Below are 24651 nucleotides of genomic sequence, written 5' to 3'. Positions count from 1 at the left end.
CCCTTTTACCAATCAAGGGACCCGACACGGTCCGTGTTTCGGACAAACCTTCGTCAGGGGTCCTAATAAATACAAATACAATACAAAACACATTAAAAACTCTTGTAAACTCTTATAAAAAGCAAAAAATAACAAGATGGTGTTATTATGCCATGCTACTAAGGCTTGTGGTCAAGTGACGTGAATGACAAGAAAGAGGGTATGTGAAATAGTAAGGAGACATGCAAAGTAAGATAAACATCAAGGTAAGTTCAAAAACAATATAAGAAATATGATAACATTAAACAATAAAACACTATAAAAAATTAGTGAAAAAAGAACGTGACACAAAATGGAAAAGTGAGAAATTAAAGGAATAAGTACCCATAGGAGTTTGGTAAAAAAGTAAAAAAGAGGAACCTACCATGGTGAAAAACGTTGGGACATACCATAAAAAAATGAAGATAAGTAACTATATTGAAAAACATAAAGATACAACATGATGTAAACTTATGACCATAAACCAATAATAAAACCAGTAATAGACCATATATAATATTGACATATGAAATGAGAACCTAACAACCAATAAAAAGATAAAATATAAAATGGTTGCTGATAGTATGACATTAAACAGGATCATATAAATAAACAAAGCATATGCAATACTACATAATAATAAAATATGTTAAAAGCAACATAAAAATTAAAATGAAGAATAAAAGTAAAACCTAGTAAAAAAAGGGGAGAATGTGCTATGGATTGCAGAGACCTGGATTCCCTAAACCATGTAGCCCATCAGTGCAATATAGCTTCTTGTCCTTCCATGTATTTCCCCATCCTCCTATGTACCTGAAACCTTCTTGATGACACGAGGCTTTGAGCCATCTATTAAAGTCCTTTGTATTTTTCACTCTTTGCTCTCCCTTTCCATATGCAGGCAGTATTTAAAAAAAGCTAAAGCCTTTACAAAAGGTTTCAAGCTCTTACCAAGCTCCTGAAAAGCTTTCTGTGCTGCAAATGTGGAGTTGTTGGCCAGGTCATTTGTTCCCAGATGGATAACAACATCAGTGTTAAAATCCTTAGTTTCTTCCTTAATTGTAGTCAGGATTTGCCTGGAACTCCTGGTAGCTGAGGATCCTGGAAGACATTTTAGTATTTTGATCTCCTCACCTTGTGTTCCAAGATTAATGCCTCTGATGATGGAATCCCCCAACAGTAGCAGTTTTCTGTTTTTGGCTTTTTTATTTGTGTTTAGGGTGCGCATGTTCTCTTGAGTTACCTTAATTGGTTCCAGTCCCACGTCCCTTCTGTTTTCTTGAGTATCACAGTGCACTAGTGGAGCGAAGGAATTCTGTAGAGGTAATATTTTTGAAGGTTGATGTTTCTGTGTTACATGTCGCAGTCTTCCTGAACCTACTGTGACCCATTTATTCCTGGGCTGTTTTATTGTTTGAGTTAAAGGTGGTAAGTCGGTATGGAATCGAGGGTGAAATACTCACGTGGATTAAAAACTGGCTGAAGCATAGGAAACAGAGAGTGGGGGTAAATGGACAATTCTCAGACTGGAAGAGCGTCACCAGCGGGGTGTGGCAGGGCTCAGTGTTTGGACCTCTGCTCTTCAACATCTTTATAAATGATCTGGACATTGGTACGACGAGCGAGGTGATTAAATTTGCGGATGATACAAAGTTATACAGAGTAGTGAAGACACAGGGGGATTGTGAAGATCTGCAACGTGACATAATCAAGCTCGAGAAATGGGCATCGAAATAGCAAATGAGGTTCAGTGTGGATAAGGGTAAAGTGATGCATGTGAGGAACAAAAATCTCATGCACGAAAACAGGCTGTCCGGGACAATACTTGGAGAGACCTCCCAGGAAAGGGACTTGGGAGTTCTGATCGACAAGTCCATGAAGCCATCTGCACAATGTGCCACAGCAGCGAAAAGGGCAAACAGAATGTTAGGAATGATCAAGAATGGGATCATGAACAAATCCGAGAAGGTTATCATGCCACTGTATCGGGCCATGGTGCCCCCTCACCTGGAGTACTGCGTCCAGCACTGGTCGCCATACATGAAGAAGGACATGGTACTACTCGAAAGGGTCCAGAGAAGGGCGACTAAAATGGTTAAGAGGCTGTAGGAGTTGCTGTACAGTGAGAGATTAGAGAAACTGGGCCTCTCCTCCCTTGAAAAGAGGAGACTGCGAGGGGACATTATTGAAACATTCAAAATACTGAAGGGAATAGACAGGTTGTTTACCCTCTCCAGGGTAGAGAGAACGAGAGGGCACTCTCTAAAGTTAAAATGGGATAGATCCTGTACAAACGTAAGGAAGTTCTTCTTCACCCAGAGAGTGGTGGAAAGTGGAACGCTCTTCCAGAGTCTGTTATAGGAGAAAACACCCTCCAGGGATTCAAGACAAAGTTAGACAAGTTCCTGCTGAACCAGAACATATGCAGGTAGGGATGGTCTCGGTTAGGACACTAGTCTTTGATCTAGGGGCCGCCGCGTGAGTGGACTGCTGGGCACGATGGACCACTGGTCTGACTCAGCATCGACGGAGCCAAGGAGAGCAGTCGCACACACTATGAGCTCCTCTGCTGCAGTGGAGAAAAATCTTCTCCAAGATGTGCACTGCAGGAGAGGACACCCGAGCATACCTACCCAGACCATCGGGGACATTCTTCCGGTCACCCGGAAGCGGGAGCTGCCGACACAGAGCTGGATCAGATCTGAGCCAGGACGGGGACAGCAGCGGCTATCTTCCGATACTCTGCACAGTGTGGCACCTCCCCCAGCTGCAGATTCTAGCCTGGACTGCAGCAAGCTATACCAGTGAAGAGGACAAGTTGTGAGTGTGCCTACTTCATTTGTTATTGCTCCAGAACCCCCCTTAATCTCCCCAGTGTCCCTCTGTGACTATATGAATGCTTGGGAAAGATCCTTGGCTGGGGCTTGATTGATGCATGTTGGGAAAGAAGAACACGTCTTCTTTCCCCCAAGCGCAGGCCACGTCCTCTGCATCTGCATCCAGCATCCTTCCCCACATGGGACCCACCCTACCTTGCCCCGCAGCATCCGCGGCCGAACGGGCCTGAAGCCGCATCGTCCTTCACAGGCAGCCCCAAATCGAGGCCCTGGCTTCCCATCCCACCAGCTACACCTGCAATTGGCAACCCTGTCTTCATTACCTCTGACCTGCCTCACAGACCACTGGGGTGGTATCCTCCTCACCTCAGTCAGCTAGCTAATTGCAGACACCCTTTTATTGAGGAAGATGGCTAAAAAAAAAAAGATGAGGAGTATCGTACTTTTCAGCAGGAATGGACAGAGGAATTCGCCTTTGTGGAGAGAGCAGGTTCTGCAGTGTGTCTAATATGCAATGATAAAATTGCATCGATGAAATGGTCAAATACAAAGCGGCACTTCGACACATTTGCATCGAAATATCCTGCGGGGGACAGCAGGAAGAAAGCATGTCAAGAGCTACTGTGCAGTGTGCAAGCTAGTCAGCAGCAACTCCGTGTTTGGACCCAACAAGGTGACTGGAATTTGGTTAGCTTTGCTGGTGCTTTAGCAATTGTGAGAAATGGAAAGCCATTCACAGATGGGGAGTATGCCAAAACATTCATGCTTGATGTTGCCGATGAACTTTTTGATGACTTTTCAGATGAAGACAAGATAATCAAATGAATAAAAGACATGCCTCTGTTGGCAAGAACTGTTCACGATTGTACCATCATGATGGCAAATCAAATTGAGGCAACACAAGTGAAGGACATAAATGCAGCACCATTCTTTTCTCTCGCTTTGGATGAGTCAACAGACGTAAGCCATTTTCCCCAGTTCAGCGTGATTGCAAGGTATGCTGTCGGCGACACACTACATGAGGAAAGTCTTGCTGTTTTGCCTATGAAAGGGACAACGAGAGGGGAGGATTTATTCAAGTCTTTCACTGAGCTCGCTAAAGAACAAAATCTACCGATGGATAAACTTATTTCGGTGTGTACTGATGGTGCTCCGTGCATGGAGGGGAAAAACAGGATTCGTAGCGCTTCTTCGTGAACATGAAAAGAGACCCATCCTAAGTTTTCACTGCATCCTTCATCAGGTGGCGCTTTGTGCTCAGATGTGTGGCGAGCAGCTTGGTGAGGTGATGTCGCTGGACATTCAGGTGGTCAACTTTATTGTTGCCCGAGCTTTAAATGATCGCCAGTTTAAAACACTGCTGGATGAAGTTGGGAATAATTATCCTGGTCTGCTTCTGCACAGCAATGTGTGTAGGTTGTCAAGAGGGAAGGTGCTCAGTTGTTTTGCGGCTTGTCTGAGCGAAATCCGGACTTTACTTGAAATGAAAAACGTCGAGCATCCTGAGTTAGCTAACACTGAATGGATCCTGAAGTTCTACTATCTCGTGGACATGACTGAACATCTGAACCAGCTCAATGTGAAAATGCAAGATGTTGGAAATACAGTCTTATCCCTTCAACAAGCAGTGTTTGCATTTGAAAACAAGCTAGACATTGAAACAGGTCGTTTACTACACATTGAAAAACTGGGAGAGTTTAAAGATGCATGCACAGCAAGTGACCCTGCTCAACATCTTGATCTTCAGCAGCTAGCGGGCTTCACATCTAATTTCCTGCAGTCATTCAAAGTGCGCTTTGGAGAATTTCGTGAGCGCGCTCGTCTTTTTAAATTCATCACCCATCTACACGAGTGTGCAGTGGACAGCGCCGACCTGAGTTACATCCCCGGTGTCACCGTCAGAGATTTTGAGCTCCAAGCTGCTGACCTGAAGGCCTCAAGACATGTGGGTGAGTAAGTTCAAGTCACTGAATGAAGATTTGGAAAGACTTGCACGATAGCAAGCAGAGTTGGCGAGCAAACACAAGTGGGGAGAAATGAAAAAACTTCAACCCGCAGACCAGCTGATTGTCAAAACTTGGAACGCGCTTCTCGTCACATACCACACGCAGCGTGTGAGTATTGCTGTACTGACAATGTTTGGCTCTACGTATGCATTTGAGCAGTCTTTCTCACATCTAAAGAACATTAAGACCAACCTACGATCATGTTTAACGGATGGAAGTCTCAACGCCTGCATGAAACTTAACCTCACCACGTATCAACCAGACTACAAAGCCATCAGCAAAACATGCAGCACCAGTCGCATTAATGGTAAGAACTACTTTATTCATGATTGGTTAGCAACAGCATAACAACGTTATTAAAAAGAATTCAGAGACTTATTGTACTTTAAAAGTGTTGGTCTTACATAAAATGCACACATTTACTTGTATTTAGTTTTAAACATATTGTATGCTCTCACTGAATTACATTTTAAAATATGTCGTGTTTATGGCTCTCTCAGCCAAAAAGGTTCCTGACCCCTGATAAGAGGCTGGTAATTGCAAATCTCTGCCCGGCTTTGGCAAAACCAAAATCCTTGCTGCATTTAAATCAGGCAGTATTGCCTCAACATGAGCCATAACATTATAGAAGGTCGTCAATGGTTCCACAGTATCCTCACCCATAAGCTTATAAAACTCTATGCGGAATCCATCGATCCCCAGAGCCTTCAAAGAAGGACTCTGTTGAATAGCCAACAGAACCTCATTGGTACTAATAGGCTCATTAACTAAAAGTAATTAAACTCTGTGATTAAGAAATGCTTTTTCAACTTACGCATGCTGAAGAAAGTCAGCCACCTTTTTCATCAACACCATTTTTCCATCTTGGTTCAGGCGATTATTTTATCTCACCTTGACTATTGTAATGCCCTTTACCTCACTATTACAAAAACCTGTCTTTCTAGACTACAGTTGGTCCAAAATACAGCTACTAGATTGATTTTTGGGAAATACAAGTTTGATCATGTAACCCCACTTCTTTATAATCTCCACTGGCTTCCTGTATATTTTAGAATCCAGTTTAAATGTGCCTGTGTTACTTTTAAAATCCTCTGTGGTATTTTTACTCCCCTAGTTCCTTTATCTTGGAACTCTTATAGATTCTCTTTTGCAAGGGGTGATCAACAATTCAAGCTGTCCTGTCCATCTAGTAAAGTTATTAAATGAATCAAGACTCTTGGTCAATCTCTGTCTTTTAAGTTTACTCGACTTTGGAACGACCTTCCACTTCGCTTAAGAAGTTCTGGTTCCCTTCCCTTTTTTCTTAAGTCTCTGAAAACCATTCTGTTTACTAAACATTTTGGAAACTAATCTTTCTTGATAATTCTCTATATGCCCTTATTGGCCTAACTTAATCATTGTAAACCGAGTCGAACTTTCCTGGATTGAAGTCTCGGTATACAAAACTAAGCATTAGATTAGATTAGATTAGAAACCTATAGACCCACACTATTCCTCTTTACTTCCCATGTACCTCCCAAAGAAGGATGAGTAAAGGAATCAAAATATTTCTGCAATAATTTTCACACGTAACCAAATTTAGCATCCTGGTTCCTGAAGAGAGCTGTTAACTTTTCTATAATGAAAATATATTTCAATTGATTGCACTATTTAGTGGCAGAAAATGGGTTACAGGACTTCCACTCAGCAGAAGTTATAAAACGAGCAGCATAGACACAGCATTTTAAGATTTAGTGTGTGTCAAATGTCCAGATCTGGAGGGTAAATGTTGAAAATGCACAAGTCCTTAGTAAGCTTTACATAGCTCTTAATATACCCCCTCTTTACTAATGCAGAGCACAGGTTTTAGCGCTGGTAGTGGCGGTAACTGCTCCAACACTCGTAGGAATTCTGTGAGCGTCAGAGCAGTGGCTGCCGGCGCTAAAACCCACACTATGTGTTTGTAAAAGAGGGGGGATAGTGTCCGTCAACAAGTAAGATGACTCAGCCATACAGGTGGGTGATATCATCCTATGGTGTCAAAATGGTAACTTTCTCAGGCTCTGATTTAGTTTAAAAGCTTCTAAACATTTGCAGCTACACAAGAACATTGCTAACACTGCATCAGTACCTGTTTGTTTGGGTTGCTGTTTTTTTTCTGTTTAGCTGACTCAATATGAAATTAGTTCTTGCTTACCCCCAATCATGCTGACCACATTATTTGCTTTTCACTTTGTTGCCTTTTCACAATTTTGTCAGGGCAACTTAAATTTTTATTTGGTCACTGCTCTGTCTGCCATGTTGATAAAAATGCCTAATCTAAGAAAGGAAAACGAGGCTATCTGACAGTTGTCAGCCTAGAGGCTTATGGGAGATTATATCAATCTGGCTCTGGCATGGGAAGGCAGATAGACCCTTAGTGCAGGGAGACTGTGTTAAGTTTCCCTGATTGAATCATGACTAGCTAAAAGCTGTTAATGTCTGATTAAGAGGGTGTTTAGGTCCAAGTGCACAGATCAAGAAACAAAGAAGCCAGAGACCTAATTCCATCACCATGCTTGCAGGTATTACACCCTCCTTTATTAATTAAATTAACCATTGTCTCAAACAGTTTACAAATTCTAAACAGAAAGATACTGGGAGATACAATATTTTCTCTATTCAGAATAAGATTCCAAGGTATAAAAGCCTGCTCTCGACTCCATCAATAGGGGTGTCTCTTTTCCTATCAAGCTATCAGGAGAGGGGTCTTGGCCCTCTCTCTCTCTTTCTATCTAGCTATCTCTTGGCTCTTGGCTTGGCACTCTGGTTCTCTCTTGAGCTCTCTCTATCTCTCTGTCTATCCTTCTCTTTATCTATGGAACACGAAACATCACCCCATCCCCCTCTCTTTCTCTCTCTGCCTTTCCCTGAAACTTCACACTCAATTCCTTCTGGACTCTGTAAGGCAGGGGAACTGCTGGGCTCTCTATTTAAGTGTAATACTCTCTACTTAATTGTAATGATTATAAATATTGCTTTTCTGTAAGACTATTTCTATAATATATTCTTTATGCAAAAACCTCTGGCTGTGCCTCTGATTCTACTTCCTGGTGAGTCATCGGTGAGGGAACTGAACCTGGGACCTGGCGTTGGTCAGTGCGCATTTCACTTAACCCCTACCACCTAACATTGTGGGGGTGCAACCATCCTTACATTTTATTAAACTGACAACAGTCACAAAGTATGGGTTTACCTCTTGGACCCTTTTTTTTTTTTAATTAAAATCGATTACTACATTTGTGGCAGAATGTAACCAAGAGCTCAAAGGAGATAAAGGTAATGTATAAGTTTGAAAATGTTATGGCACCAAACATTGACACTGAGAAAATTTTCTCCAAAGAAACCAGTCTTGACCATGGCTAGGCTTAGTGAAATCCATGGACCCATTGACACTGAAAGTGCAGAGATTTCATGCAGAGAGAGGCTCTTTCAACCTTTCCTTCCAAAGCTGAAGAATAGAGTTTGGGATGGGAAGACCTCAGAGGTCAGCTGCAGCTCAATTATGGCTTAATTTACTTGGCTGGTTTTCCATTATAATGTATTTGTGATGATGATGAGATTAGAAATTTATGTCATTAATGTGGTGTTGTAGTCATCGTGTTCCCCTCCCCTCTTACTACCGTGTTAGTATTGGCCGGGACAGGAGGGATCCCTTCTGTCCCAGCCTACCACTAGACAACTAGAAGGGGAAGAGGGTACAGGGAAGGAAGGTGGGACAGGGGACAGGGAGAGGGGACAGGGTGCAGAGTCTAGCAGGGAGTGAGGGGGGCTGGGTTCAGAGCCTGGCAGGGAAGGGGGCTGAGTTCAGAGCTTTGCAGGGCAGGGAGGGAAGGGGGATGAGTGCAGAACTTGGCAGGGAGGGGGACTGAATGCAGAACCTGGCAGGGGAGGGTGTGAGGTTGAGGACACTGGGTGCAAATCCTGGCAGGGCATGGCACTTGAATATTAAGCCCCTGTCTTATATTCGAGTCACTGTCTCACTCCGGCGGTCTTTTCAGCGCGTCTACTATTGGACCCCTGACGAAGGTTAGTCCGAAACACGGACCGTGTTGGGTCCCCTACCTGGTAAAAGGTTTTTATTCAAAAGATTTATTTGTCATAATAAAGACTGCCTCCATCGTGTACATTCACCTGCAGTTATATTCGAGTCAACCATTTTTCCTCCCTTTTGGGGGAAAAATGGGGGTCTCAAGTTATATTTGGATTGACTTATATTCGAGTATATATGGTAATCAGCTAACTATTCTCAGCTACCCTAATGACTAGCTTCATTCAACTTTAACTATTCTCAGCTACCCTAATGACTAGCTTCATTCACCTTTAGCCAACTATCTAAAAAAATATGAAGCCACACTGGCTTTGTAGTGTTAAGCCTCATGAGACTGTGAAACCACTGTGGAAGTTCAAGCTCACTGTGTTCAGACTCACAGCCCCAGAGCTGTGTTGGCATGGCAGCACAAGGGATGACAGGGCAGATGCCACAACAAATTTCTAGGCAATTTGGTGAACTTGTGCCCTGGATATATGTCTATAAAAGGCAGATTAGAAATGAAGTGAATGAGAGTTCATTGAGGATAAAGCTATTTAAAATAATCAGGAAATTGGGGGCTTTTTTCCACAACCTGTTTAGTTAGTGTATTTATGTGATAACTGAACACAACCAAAGTTTTGTTTTGATTTTTGTCAGGATATAATCCAGCAACACCTCTGTGATCCTGTTACAGTGTCCATGATTGAAAAGTGTACACGCTTTCATATCCATTGTGCCCATCACTTGTGTGAGGAGCCCATCTCCTCCTTCGAAGCTAAAATCAACAATGAGAACATGACTAAGTGCCTGCAAAGCCTGAAAGAAATGTACCAGGACCTTGCAAATAAAGACATTTATTGCCCTAATGAAGCTGAGTTCCGAGGATACAGTGTCCTGCTCAGTCTTAACAAAGGTGATGTCCTGAGGTGAGACTTCAGCTCCTCCATTAGGTATATCATCTCTTCTTTCCCATGGCTTTGTTTCTAGAGTTAACCCTCATCACTTTTCTGTGTCTAAGAATAACTCATACTTATGTCTTTTGCCCTTTTCTTGCTGATCATTACCTAAGAACAACCAGGTTGATCTATTCTGTGCTTTCGCAGGTCTGTATTCGTAGTTGCTGCTGCTTTTCAAGCATGCTGCTTTCCAACACTAGCTTTTTTGGTGTTCATTAGTTATGTAAATCCTAGTTACATATTAGTTTCTGTCATATCTTAGTATCCATAAAATACTTAACTGTGAATACTGAAGAAAAATACTTTGACAGATCTACAGTTATACATCACTTGAGAGCTCCCAATTGAATGACTTCTGGACTAATAAAAAAAGGCACTATCTCCATTTTCTTTGTAGTGTTTCAGTTGACAAGGTTACTTGCTGATTTTTTGTTTGATTGCAGAGGCTGTCTATTACCATATATGTCTCTTTTATTCTTCCTTATTATAATCTGTGTGGATTTACCCCTTTTTTTGTTAGGAGACCACTCCATATACACTTTGGCAATGGCATACCTAGCATATATGACATCCTGGGGCCCATCATTTTTTTGACAACCCCCCCCATCTGTATGAAAAACATGATTTTTAGTAACAATCTAAAACGTCGCAGAAGAGTGTACCTAGGAAAAGGCAACATCTTACAGTGAGCAGTACAACATCAATACATCCATTGTAAAACTAAACAAACCAGAATAATACAGATCAATCCTGAACAGTCAATCGTAGCAGAAAACCATGTCTTTCAAACACACAGAACACAGAAAACACCTTCGCCTAGTATGGAATATGTAATCACAAACTAACCCCTCCCCCTTTTACAAAACTGTAGAATTCTGAGCATCAGAGCTGCTACCACCACGGCTGGTGCTAAAAAAACGCTCTACACTACAGTTTTGTAAAAGGGGGGATAAAATGGAAATACATAGACAAAGGTTAAATTGAACCACCAAGAAGCTGGTTTCTGCATACAATGCAACACCACAGAAACAGTGACACATGTCTCCTAAAGCAAAAAATAAATAAATAGAATTTTTTTTTCTAACATTGTCTTCTCTGGTTTCTGCTTTCCTCATCTTCTTGTTACTCTCTTCCTTCCATCCACTGTCTGCCCTTTCTCTGCCCCTATATGATGTCTTCTCTCCTTCTATGCCCCTTCCAGAAACTGTATGCCTCCCCCTTCCATCTCTCCCTTCACTCCCATTGGTCTGGCATCTCTCTTCTCTCCTTCCCTTCCCTCTCCCACATCTTTCCTCTGCAGTCCCTTTCCCTTTTTTCCCTCATTTTCCTTTTCAGTTTATTTTCTGCATCTGTCTTGATTACGTTCTTACTACCCTGTCATCAATTTCCTTTTTCACTGTCTTCCTACAGCTTGCCACCTCTTTCTCTCACCCACTTCAATATTTCACTAACTTAATCCTTCCCCTCCTTCCATCATGTGCCTTCTTTCTCTACCCTTTCCATCCATTACCATCTCCTCTCTCTGTCCACTTCCATCCAGCATCTGGTCCCCTCTTTCTCTCCTCCCCATTTCCTTCCTGCATCTGCTCCCTTATCTCTCCCATCTACACTTCCATCCAGCATAAGCTCCCCCTCTACCCTCCTCACTAACATCCAATGTCTGCCCTTTCTCTCGCCATCCACTCCTTTTCAATCAGCATCTATCCCTTGTCTCTCCCTTCCCCCCACTTCCATCAGCATCTGCCCCCTTTCTTTCCCTTCAATCCAATTCCATACAGTATCCTTCCCCCTTATGTTTCTCTCCCCTTTCCCTGCATACCAATTCCATCAGCACCACCCTGCCCCTTTTCTTTCCCTCTACCACTCTTCCATACCAGAAGTCCTGCTCCTTTCTCTCCATGCAGCAAGGTCCCGCTATGACTGCAGCTTCTGGCTGCCGGTCTACCCCCTCCAATGTACTTGCACTAGAGCAGAGTTGGCAGCCGCACTGAGGTGCAGGAAGGTCCTGCGATGACTACGTTTGCCAGCCCTGCTCCAGAAGAAGTACCTGACGTCGTGTGTGTGTTTGTGGGGGAGGGGGGGAAACAGCAGACGCAGTCATTGTGAGACCTTGCCACAATTCCCTGCGTCTGCCGGTCCACCCCCTTCCGACGTAACTTACTTCTGCCGGAGCAGAGCCAGCAGACGTCATTGCGGGACCTTCCTGCACCTCAGTGCGGCTGCTGACTCTGCTCCAAAGCAAGTACGTCAGAGGGGGTGGACTGGAAGCCATGCTGAGGTGCAGGTCCTGTTGCACAGTAGGGTGGGAGGTTCCGGTCCTGGACCTGGCCGGCTGTGACCCTCCTAGGGCATGCACCTGGGGCGGTCTGCCCCCTCCCCTTGGTACGCCACTGCATTTTGGTCATAACTCGTGGCCCCAGGGTCACATATGGCCCCTGCAGTCCAATTTTGTGGCCTTTGTATGCAGCGAACCCTGCCGCTAATGTGGGTAGAGAAAAGACTCTTTGAAATGCAAATGGATCATGCATGCTTGCATGGTTACATTGACAGGCACACACACACAAACACACACATACTCAAATACCAGTCGACTTGCTGTGTGTTTGATATTCAAGTCTTTCATTGATTGAGTAGTTGGCTACCTTAGACTTCTACACCTTCTCTTTGAGTAATAGTGTTGCCTGTATCTTTTTTTTAAACTTTTTATGTTCATATCTATTTTATTAAGCAAGTACAACAGCAGCTCAACCCGTAAAATCTAAGCAAAGTGGAATTATAGGTTTAGTGTATTTTGTTTTTCAGTTTATTTAAAATTTAATGTACCACTTAGCTTACTAATATTCAGGTGTTTCACAATAAAATATATGGAAATAAAAGAATGTCATACTAGTTGCTGGTGAATTTATACCTCGCATTTTAATATTAACTTGATAGGTTTGAAAATTAGAGAAAAGGGTTTTGTAATACTTTGCACCAGTGGACTGATAGGCAGAAATTGAATTATAGAGGCTTTATTGTGTGCACACTCATCGCTTGCAGTTACCTGCATGATGTTGCACTATTGGATGGCGGTTTGCTTGTAGAATCAAAATTATTATTTAATATTACATTTGTAAGCCTAAAATCTTTTGATGGCCCCTGCAGTTTTCTCATGTCCACTTTACTGCCCTATACATGGTTAGGGATCACTGGTATATGAGGTATTTTTCTTTAAGTTGGAATTTTCTTTTGTATTATGAAAGCATGTCTCACTATTCAAGAGTTGATTGCTTGGTTGACATAACAATATACAGTGGTACCTTGGTTTACGAGCATAATTCGTTCCAGAAGCATGCTCGTAATCCAAAGCACTCATATAGCAAGGCAAATTTCCCAAAAAAATAAAAGAATAAAAGAAACTAAGGGCTAGATTCACTAAACCCACCGATCATGTCCCGACCCCTTTGCGACCCCGACCCGATTCACTAACTTTCCTCCCGAGTGTATCCGCACCTGATCTGATCCACATATGCAAATGAGGGGGAATGGCATGCAAATACAGGCAGGCAGCGATTCACAAAAAAAAAAAAAATGATGGACACTGACTGGGTAACTGCAGAGGACCAGTCGCTCATGTCCTTTCCGACTGCTCTGCTCTTGCTGCCCTGCTCTCAGCTCCAATTTTCGCTCTTCTCTGTCCCGACTCTCCGCTCTTCTCTGCCCCGACTCTCCGCTCTTCTCTGCCCCGACTCTCCGCTCTTCTCTGCCTCGACTCTCCGCTCTTCTCTGCCTCGACTCTCCGCTCTTCTCTGCCTCGACTCCGCTCTTCTCTGCCTCGACTCTCCGCTCTTCTCTGCCTCGACTCTCCGCTCTTCTCTGCCTCAACTCTCCTGCCTTTCCCCGCAGTGCAAGCCCATGGTTTTAACCTGTGGGTTTAAAGTGGGTTAAAACCACGGGCTAGTGAAGTAAAAAAAAAGCAGGAAAGTAAAAAAAAAAAAGATTCCAGCTCTGCCGGGCATGAAGAGCTAGCGCATGCGCAGACCATCTACAGATGGTGTGCGCATGTATCGGGATCGCTGGAGAACAATCCGTGTGGTCGGTTGGGGGCATGACTTTGCCCTCATTTGCATGAGTACGATTCATGAATCAGCCCCCGGCTATGGATCGTCTCGCTCACAGATCCTATCCGATCTGTGGCCTTTGTGAATCTAGCCCTAAGACGATTTGTTCCACAACTATGGTGGCCCAGGGGTGGGTACCTGCCTGGATGATGCCTGGGTGCTGCAGCCCCTTCAGCAGGGTGACTTTCTTGAGGTGGCCAGGTCCCCATACAACTGCCCTCCCGGTTTAAGCGATGCCTCTGTGCCTTCCATTAGTACCTCTCACCTTCCGAATTCAGCTGGCCGCCATCCCATATAAGCCCACACATGAGCTCTCAGATCCTGAATTCAGTCAGCCTCCATCCCGATAACATGTGCACTATGTGTAAGCACACACAACGTTGATGACGTGCGAGCTTACACGTGACTCGGTGTTATCGGGACGGCGGACAGCTGAATTCAGGACCTGAGAGCTCATGCACGGGCTTACACGGGACAGCGGCCAGCTGAATTCAGGAGGTGAGAGCTCGTTTTGCGAGGCAAGATTTGTGAGAGTGTTTTGCTCGTCTTGCAAAACACTCGCAAACCGCGTTACTCGCAAACTCACAGGTTTGACTGTAATTGAACAAATAAAAGGTTTTGTTTTGTTTAAAGGATGTGCAGAACTCTTTCAACTAGGCTGAGAACCAGTATGAAGTTGGAACTTTGCACTCCTGAATCACATTGCAAACAAGCCACTTATGTATCAAGGAGTCAAAACCAATTAGCAAGACAAGCTCAGCAGAGTTCTTCAACCTCACTAGTGGTTCTTAGATCCTCAAAGTCTCTGGAGTCTTTCAGAAATGGAGCACTACTTCTCTGTTGTTCAATACATCTTGCTCATTCTCAGATAGTGCTCACTAAATACTGGCATTCTAGTTTCGCTAGATCGTTTTTCATGTTATCTGTACCTTCTAGGATGTCTACTCCCATGTAGATTTTAGTATTATCCACAAAGAGGCAAACCTTACCCATCAGCTCTTCTCTAATGTACAAAAGAGTACTTAGCCAATCCTGTTTCAAAAAAGTACTGCCACTCGACAGAGCTCTGTTTCGTCGTCTTCGTCGGGAGTGGTAGTTACTTGAGTTAAATTGACCAAGCGACAGAAAACTTTTCAAATCTGTCGGCTTTGACTTCTGCAGCGATTGTTTAATTTTTTCACACGTTGGAAATCAGAGCTGACAGATATGAAAAGTTTTCTCTCGCTTGGTCAATTTAACTCAAGTATCTTCTGCTCCTGACGAAGACGACGAAACGGAGCTCTGTTGAATGGCAGTACTTTTTTGAAACAGGATCGCGCTAAGTATTCCTCGAGTGGTAGTACTTTTTTGAAACAGGATTGGCTAAGTACTCTTTTTTTCATTACGGGTTCTGATGAAAATGTTCCACGAATGAAGTGGCATTATGAACTGTTTTGTATAAAGATGAATTGTGATGAACTGTTATGAGTAATATATGAATTGTTATGAGGAAATATGAATTTTTTATAGGACTTTCTTACTTCTCTATTTTTCTTCTTTTTATATATATCATTCTTAGCACTATTTTCAGCGTAATCAAATGTGTGTTTTTTGGATATTTATTTATATGTGTTTTCATGAATTTTGATGATTTGAGCATTTGGGGTTTTTTCTTATGTATTATTCTATGTTCATATTTATTATTCCATGGTCCTCATGAATTTTTTGAAATATTCACATGCACATTATAGTAATTTATGTGATATTATATAATCATTAGGGCATCTCGAGGGGTTTCTTCCCATTAGAGTGTAATTTTTTATCAATTTTACTAATCTGAAATACTTGTAGCACCTTGCACTTTATATTGTAATTGTTATTAAGAACAGATAGGGCAGATTCTTGGGAGTCTATATAGTTTAGTTTACAATTTTTCTCCCCGGTGTGACTGTTTGACCTTGATTTACTTAGCACTTGGTTTGCACATTCAGGACTAAATGATGTATGAGGCAGTGCTCATTTAGACTTAAGTCTGGTGCTGGTCACCTATGAGTTGCTGCCTGAGCTCAAAATCACGCGTTTACATTTTGAGAGCTCATATTGATGTCCGTTTATTTATAGTATCTGGAATAGGTTCTCATTCCTTCAAGGTCAAACACTTTCCCCGAGGACTAAAACATTTAGCCAGCTATAGACTGTATTATTGGCAACTGCAGTGTCCGTCGGGTTATACTTTTTTGTGCTGATATTTATGCCAGAATGCCATGCCTGTGCCTTTTCCTCTAGTAAGTTTGTTGTGGAACTGTGTTTAGGTCTATTATCCCAGGACAAGCAGGCAGCATATTCTCTACATATGGGTGACATCCGCTAGGAGTCCCCTAGCGTACGTTTTCGCAAGCAGACTTGCTTAAAGACCTTCAAGCTTGCGATTGGCCCACGCATGCGCATGTGCCCCTCCCGCCCGGTCTAAGGCATGCGTCTCCTCTGCGTGGCCTCAGTTCAGTGTTTTCTGCGGAGCCAAAAGCACTGCTCCCTTGCTACGCGCGATCTCGTTGTCCCTCTTGCACCGCGGCTTTCTTTTTTTTTGTGTTTTCGTTTAAGTCTCTGTGCTCGCGTCTTTGTTATTTTCTTTGTGTATTTTCAACCGGGTCTCCGGTCTTGCTCTAGCCACTGGGCCTCATGGGGCCGCGGCCGTCTTTTCGCTTATGTCCCGGCCTCGCTCCAGGTTCAAAAACTGTATTAAGTGCAACCAGGTTATCTCCATCACCGATCCCCATCGTTGGTGTGTAGAGTGCCTGGGTGCGGAGCACCGTGCTGAGTCGTGTCTGTGTTGTGCGACTTTGCAACTGCGTGCTCTTCTTCAAAGAGTAGCCAAGATTTTTCAACTGTTTGGCCCTATGGATCCGGTGGGACAGGCCTCGAGTTTGGCCTCGGCCCCAGTTTCGGGGGACCTCGACCTTGAAGAACCCGGCCTCGGTTCCTCCTACTACCCTGGCCTCGGGTAAGTCTCCTCTTGCCTCCTCAGGTGTGCCAGCAACGAAGCCTACCTCGGAGTCTCATGCGAGTGCCACTTCGTCGGCATCTTCAAAACATCATTCCAAGCGTGCCTCCTCACGTAGGGAATACTCTTCCTCGAGGTCGCCCCCGAAGGAGCGCACTGCTGCACCTCAGAACCAACCTCCCTTGGTCTCGGTGCCAATGTTCGAGGTAAGACTTGCAGGATTTCCTCGAGCGGTTCTTCGTCCCCGGATTCAGGGCCTGTGACTTTCCGGGGTGCCGTTTTTCCCGGCTACTTTATCGAGGTTCGCTCCTCCTTAAAGGCGGTCTTCCCCGCCTCTTTGATTATGGCGAACCATGTCCTCAACTATAACTTTATCTTTATGTCCTATCTCCGGTTCTGTGTGGAAGCCCTCCACTTGTTCTGGGCGGACGTGCTCGATCGCCTTCGAGTTGTACTCGAGAATCACGGCTTTTGCGATCACTATGCGTCGCCTCGCTTGGCTCAGAATTGTTGATATGGATCCGAATCTCCAGGATCGTCTAGCCAATCTCCTTGCATGGGGAATGAGCTATTTGATGATTCCATCGAGGCGGCCACTAAGCGCCTCTCGGAGCACGAGCGGTCCTTCGCCTCTCTAGTGCGCCTAAAGCCGAAGACCCCTCCAGCCCGGCAGTACAAGATCCCTCTCCGGAGGTATCCACAGAAAACTAACTCCTGCGTTCTCTCGGCCCCCTTCGAAGCGGCTGCAGCAGCAGCTACAGGCTAAGGTCCAGCCGCCGGCTCCGACAAAGCCTGGAACATCTTTTTGACAATTCCGGTTTGAGCCTTCGGGCTCCCTTCATGCTGGAGACTTCTCCCCTCCCTATCGGGGGGCGTCTCCATCATTTCTATGCACAGTGGGAAAGCCTTACCTCTGACAGTTGGGTGCTTTCCATCATCCGGGAGGGGTACTCTCTTCACTTCAGTCAAGTACCCCTGGACCTTTCTCCAAAAGAGTTTCCTTTGGGCCGGTCTCAACTGCCCCTCCTTCTACAGGAGGCTCGGGCCCTTTTTCATCTCCGGGCTGTTGAGGAGGTTCCCCTGGACCAGTGGAATACAGGGTTTTACTCCTGGTACTTTCTGGTGCCTAAGAAAATGGGGGATCTGCGTCCGATCCTGGACCTCCGTGCTCTGAACAAGTTTCTGGTCAGGGAAAGGTTCAGAATGCTCACCCTCCCTACTCTTTACCCCCTCTTGGACGAGGGGGACTGGCTGTGCTCACTGGACCTCAAAGAGGCGTACATGCACATTCCAATACACCCGGCCTCTCGCCAGTATCTGAGATTCCGGGTGGGGGATCTCCATCTCCAGTATCGTGTTCTTCCCTTCGGTTTGGCGGCCTCTACGAGGGTTTTCATGAAATGCCTGGTAGTGGTAGCTGCGGCCCTGCGTCTCCGCGGTCTGCAGGTGTTTCCCTACCTCGATGACTGGTTGATCAAAGCGTCCTCTCGCCAGGAAGTTCTGCGAGCAACGAATCATACCATCTTGCTCCTTCAGAGTCTCGGCTTTCAGGTGAACTTTCCCAAGTCTCACCTCTATCCGTCCCAGTCTCTAGAGTTCATCCGCTCCTTCTTGCCTCGGCAGGAGGCCCTTGTTCGTTTATGCCGGAGGGTGGCCCATCTGTCCTTGGCCCCGGCTCAGCTCCTGATGATCCTCCTCGGTCACATGGCCTCTACGGTTCACGTGACTCCTTTTGCCAGACTTCAGCTCCGTATTCCTCAGTGGACTCTTGCGTCCCAATGGAACCAGGATCGGGATTCTCTCTCTCGACGCATTGTCGTGACTCCTTTGTTGAAGAAGTGATGATGGCAGAAAAGGGCAATAGCCCATCAAGTCTGCCCACTCTAATGACCCATTTCCTTTTAAAATCTGGCACGCTGCTGGCCTCAATCACCTGAAGTGGAAGTTCGTTCCAATGATCAACTAACCTTTCGGTGAAGAAGAACTTCCTGGTGTCACCATAAAATTTCCCACCCCTGATTTTCAGCGGATGCCCTCTTGTGGCCGAGGGACCTTTAAGAAATAAAATATCATCCTCCACCTCAATACGGCCCGTGATATATTTAAACGTCTCTATCATGTCTCCTCTCTCTCTACGTTCCTTGAGTGAGTATAGCTGCAATTTATTCAGCCTTTCCTCATACGAGAGATCTTTGAGTCCCGAGACCATCCTGGTGGCCATTCGTTGAACCGACTCAACTCTCAGCACATCTTTTTGGTAATGTGGCCTCCGGAATTGTACACAATATTCCAGATGAGGCCTCACCATGGATCTGTACAACGGCATTATAACTTTGGACTTCCGGCTGATAAAACTTCTACGGATACAACCCATCATTTGTCTTGCCTTTGATGAAGCCTTCTCCACTTGATTGGCAGTCTTCATATCTTCGCTAATGATCACCCCCAAATCACGTTCCGCCTTGGTCCTAGCTAAGGTCTCACCATTTAGTGTGTAAGTTCTGCACGGATTCCCGTTGCCAAGGTGCATGACCTTACATTTTTTAGCATTGAAGCTTAGCTGCCAAGTCGAGGACCAGTGTTCCAATAGAAATAGGTCCTGCGTCATACTGTCTGGCAAGGTGCTCTTACATACTATGTTGCATAGTTTGGCATCATCGGCGAATAATGTGATTTTACCCTGAAGCCCCTGAGTCAGATCTCCTACAAATATGTTGAAGAGGATCGGGCCCAAGACCGAGCCCTGCGGCACTCCACTGATCACCTCTGACGTTTTTAAAGGGGCACCATTCACCACCACTCTCTGAAGTCTACAGTTTAGCCAATTATTGACCCATGCAGTTAATGTTCTCCCAGCCACATTGATTTCATCTTGCTCAATAGCCTGCGGTGTGGGACGCTATCAAAAGCTTTACTAAAGTCCAAGTACATGACGTCTAGGGACTCCCCCTCATCCAGTTTCCTTGTTATCCAGTCAAAGAAACTAATTAGATTGGATTGGCAGGACCTACCCTTGGTAAATCCATGTTGGCGGGGATCTCGTAGTTTCTTCTCGTCCAGGATCGTATCTAATTTATGCTTAATTAGTGTTTCCATGAGTTTACTCACTATGGATGTGAGACTCACCGGTCTGTAATTCTCAGCCTCTGTCCTGCAGCCCTTTTTGTGGAGGGGATTACATTGGCTGTTTTCCAGTCCAAGGGGACTCTTCCCGTACTCAAGGAAAGATTGAAGAGCACGGATAACGGCTCTGCCAGGACATCACACAGCTCTCTAAGCACCCTGGGGTGTAGATTGTCCAGTCCCATGGCTTTGTTCACTTTGAGTCTTGATAGGTCACCGTAGACGCTGCTGGGAGTAAACTCGAAATTCCAGAACGGGTCTTCTGAGCTTTGCCTTGCTTGCAACTGTGGACCGGACCCCGCCGCCTCGCAGGTAAAGACGGAGCAGAAGTATTCGTTTAGTAGAAACATAGAAATAGACGGCAGATAAGGGCCACGGCCCATCTAGTTTGCCCACCCCAATGACCCTCCCCTACCTTTCTCTTGAATAGATCCCATGTGTCTATCCCATTTGGCCTTAAAATCAGGCATGCTGCTGGCCTCAATAACCTGAAGTGGAAGACTATTCCAGCGATCAACCACCCTTTCAGTGAAAAAGAATTTCCTGGTGTCCCCGTGCAGTTTCCCGCCCCTGATTTTCCATGGATGCCCCCTTGTTGCCGCGGGACCCTTGAAAAAGAAGATATCTTATTCCACCTCGATGCGGCCCGTGAAATACTTGAATGTCTCGATCATGTCACCCCTCTCTCTGCGTTCCTCGAGTGAGTACAGCTGCAACTTATCCAGCCATTCCTCGTACGGGATCCTTGAGTCCCGAGACCATCCGGGTGGCCATTCTCTGGACCGACTCCAGTCTCAGCACATCCTTACGGTAATGCGGCCTCCAGAATTGCACACAGTATTCCAGGTGGGGCCTCACCATGGACCTATACAATGGCATAATGACTTCAGGCTTACGGCTGACGAAACTCCTGCGTATGCAACCTATGATTTGCCTTGCCTTGGATGAAGCTTGCTCCACTTGATTGGCAGTCTTCATTTTCTCACTGACGATCATCCCTAAGTCTCGTTCTGCTTCAGTTCTTGTTAGGATCTCGCCATTAAGGGTGTAAGTCTTGCATGGATTTTGGCTGCCCAGGTGCATGACTTTGCATTTTTTGGCATTGAAGCTGAGTTGCCAGGACCTAGACCATTGCTCCAGTAGGAGTAGGTCATTCATCATGTTGTCGGACATTAAATTTATGTCTGTTGCGCTTTTGCCCACTACATTGCTTAGTTTGGCGTCATCGGCGAATAATGTTATTTTACCTCGCAGCCCTTCTGCCAAGTCTCTTATAAAGATGTTGAATAGGATCAGGCCCAGGACCGAGCCCTGCGGCACTCCACTGATTACCTCCGTCATTTCAGAGGGGGTACCGTTCACCACTACCCTCTGAAGCCTACCTCCAAGCCAGTTCCCAACCCATTTCATCAATCTGTCGCCCAATCCTATAGAACTCATCTTGCTCAGCAACCTGCGGTGTGGTACGCTATCGAATGCTTTACTGAAGTCCAGGTATACGATGTCCAGAGACTCCCCAACATCCAGCTTCCTTGTCACCCAGTCAAAGAAGCTGATCAGGTTGGATTGGCAGGATCTCCCCTTAGTAAATCCATGTTGACGGGGATCCTGTAGATTCTCCTCGTTCAGGATCGTATCCAATTGGCGTTTGATTAGAGTTTCCATTAGTTTGTACACTATTAATGTGAGACTCACCGGTCTGTAGTTTGCTGTCTCCATCTTGGAGCCTTTCTTGTGGAGTGGAATGACATTAGTCGTCTTCCAGTCCAACGGGACAATACCCGTACTAAGGGAGAGATTGAAGAGCGCGGATAGCGGTTCCGCCAAGACATCACAAAACTCCCTGAGCACCCTGGGGTGTAGGTTGTCAGGCCCCATTGCCTTGTTAACCTTAAGCTTTGACAGCTCGCAGTAGACACCGCTGGGTGTAAACTCGAAATTACTGAACGGGTCATCTGCATCAACCGTTGTCTGTAGCTGAGGGCCGAGTCCTGGCGCCTCGTAGGTGAAGACTGAGCAGAAGTATTCATTTAACAGTTGGGCTTTTTCCGAGTCCGCTTCTACATAGTCTCCGTCTGGTTTCCTAAAACGTACTATCCCGCCTGAGTTCTTATTTCTGTCACTGATATACCTGAAGAAGAATTTATCTCCTTTCTGGATGTTCTTCGCTAGAGACTCCTCCTTGCGGAATTTGGCCTCCCTAACTGCTGTTTTGACGGATTTTGACTTGGCCAGATAGACTTCCCTAGAGTCCTGTTTCCCTGATTGTTTGTAAGAGATGAATGCTTTTTTCTTCTCCTTGATGAGGTCCGAAATCTCCGCAGAGAACCATTGTGGCTTATTGTTCCTTCACCGTTTACTTACTGATTTAACGTAGCGGTTTGTTGCTTCTTGTATGGTGGCTTTCAAAGTCGACCACATTTCTTCCACGGTATCGGTTTCTGCTTGGCTTTGTAACGCCTGGTGAACAAAGCCTCCCATTTCTTTGAAGTTTGTGTCCTTGAATTTGAGGACCTTGGTCAGTGTGGTAGTTCGGCTTTATCGGAATCTGATTCTGCATAAGTCCCGTCTGCTTTCCTAAGGCGTACTATACCATCTGTGTTTCTTTTCCTATCACTGATGTACCTGAAAAAGGATTTATCCTCTTTCTTAATGTCCTTTGCTAGATTCTCTTCTATTCGAAGCTTGGCCTTTCTGACTGTCGTTTTGACAGCTTTGGACCTGGCCAGATAGTCTTCTTTTGCCTCTCCTCTTCCTGATTGTTTGTAGGAAACAAATGCTTTTTTCTTTTTCTTAACGAGGTCCGAGATTTCTGTAGTGAACCACTGAGGTCTGTTATTTCTCCGTCGTTTGCTTACTGTTTTTATATAGTGCGCATGCTCAAAGCCTTCTGGTCTCGCTGTCTCCGAGATTATCTTGGAGAGAGCGAGACCAGAAGGCTTTGAGCATGCGCAAATGCTCAAAGCCTAGTCCAGCCCAGCGCAGGAAGAAGAAGGATCTCTCTCGCACCGCACCGCCCAGCCCAGCCCAACGAGGGAGGATCTTCGGGCACTGGCACATTCTGTGCATTGGTGCTGGTGCCGGTGCCCAATCGGGTAAGAGATGTTTTGCGGTGCTGGGGGGGATGTAGGATCGCGGGGGGAGGGGGGTGACGCGAGCGGGGTGGAGGATGCCGGTTCGCAGGGGGGATGCCGGATCAGATTGAAAAAAAAAAGTTGTAAAACGCGCTCACACGTATAACGCGCACGGTTATGCATGGTTTGTAAAAATCGTGTATAACGCACGCGTTATATGCATGAAAATACGGTACTGCTCCAGAGTATGAGTGGGTACCCTCCCCCAACTTACCTAGTTTAAAGCCTTTCGAAGTAGGCGGGCTAGTCGACATCCGAAGACGTTCTTACCTCTACTGGTCAGGTGGAGTCCGTCTGGTCCCTGAAGTCCCTGCAGTGCCTCTCCATGGTCCAGAAATCCAAAGTTCATCCCCTTGCACCATCTATGTAGCCACTCGTTAGTCCTCTGGATACGCTCCTCCTGAGCTCTACCCTTGCCTCTTACTGGGAGGATTGATGAGAAGACCACCTGCGCTCCCAACTGCCTCAGCTTCTCACCCAGGGCGCCAAAGTCTTTGGGTATGTTCTCCGTGGTGTTCCTAGCTGTGTCATTTGTTCCGACGTGGATGAGAAGCATGGGGAAGTGGTCCTGTGGTTTGAGAAGTCTATCCAGACAGGTGATGACATCCCGGATTCTGGCTCCAGGCAGACAGCAAACCTCCCTTGATTGTATATCCGGTCTGCAGATTGGACCCTCGGTGCCCCTCAGCATGGAGTCCCCAATAACTACCACCCTGCGCTTCTTTGGGGGGAGCCGTTCAGCCGTCCCTGGAACTGGAGTCATGTGTTGGACGTCTTCCTGTATCTCATCGGCAGTTCCTTCCTGTAAGATCTGGAATCTGTTCCTCAGGGTGATTTGTGGAATTGATGAAAAACTGCCCTGTTTGAGAGAAAAGGAAGAAGAAACTGAGAAAGAGGGGGTCTTCTGTGCTTGCCTGTGGAGGAGGTTACCAGCTGCCAGGAGTCGGCGTCCCCCGCCATTTCCTGTACCCCAGTCATTGGTTTCAAAGCTGAGGGTTTGGGTGTCATGAGGATGGACTTGTCCGGGGTCTGCTCGGAGATTTGGAACAGCTCCTGGATGACTCCGTCGATGAAGGCCTCATCCTCTCTGATGCTTCTCACTCGCCTCACCTCCTCCCTTAGGCTCATCAGTTCCTGTAATACGTCTCCTTCCAGCTGTCCCATTTCCTCTGTCTGTGTACAGACTGTAGTGTACTGCTGGGGAGGGGGGGGATGGCCTTGGTCTGCACACAGACCTCTGTCCACCGTCCAGGGTCATCCTCCGTCTGTACGTAGGCCGTGGCCATCCCCTGGATCCCTCCGGTGACTGGAATGCTGGTCTTGATTGTAGTCCAGGTGCTTCTTGTTCTCCCTGCCATTTTCAAATTTTTATTTAGGTATGCCTACCTGTTAGTTGAAAAAAAAAGTCTGCTTGTTAGTTGGTTTGAGAATTTGAGAGAAAAGTCT

The 24651-nt window shown here is 45.6% G+C and overlaps 1 protein-coding gene across 1 annotated transcript in view; it reads left to right on the top strand.

The window, feature by feature from the left end:
- Window positions 1-24651, top strand: part of MCM3AP (minichromosome maintenance complex component 3 associated protein) — a 556273-nt gene that overhangs the window by 200063 nt on the left and 331559 nt on the right. Inside the window, 1 exon segment of the mRNA XM_033944925.1 lies at window positions 9570-9838. Within this exon segment, the coding sequence (XP_033800816.1) occupies window positions 9570-9838 (269 nt within the window).

The sequence above is a fragment of the Geotrypetes seraphini genome, chromosome 5 (assembly GCF_902459505.1).
Source record: "Geotrypetes seraphini chromosome 5, aGeoSer1.1, whole genome shotgun sequence".
Lineage (NCBI taxonomy): Eukaryota > Metazoa > Chordata > Amphibia > Gymnophiona > Dermophiidae > Geotrypetes > Geotrypetes seraphini.
The sequence above is the reverse complement of the archived record's forward strand: the minus strand, read 5'-3'. Positions and strand labels throughout refer to the sequence as shown.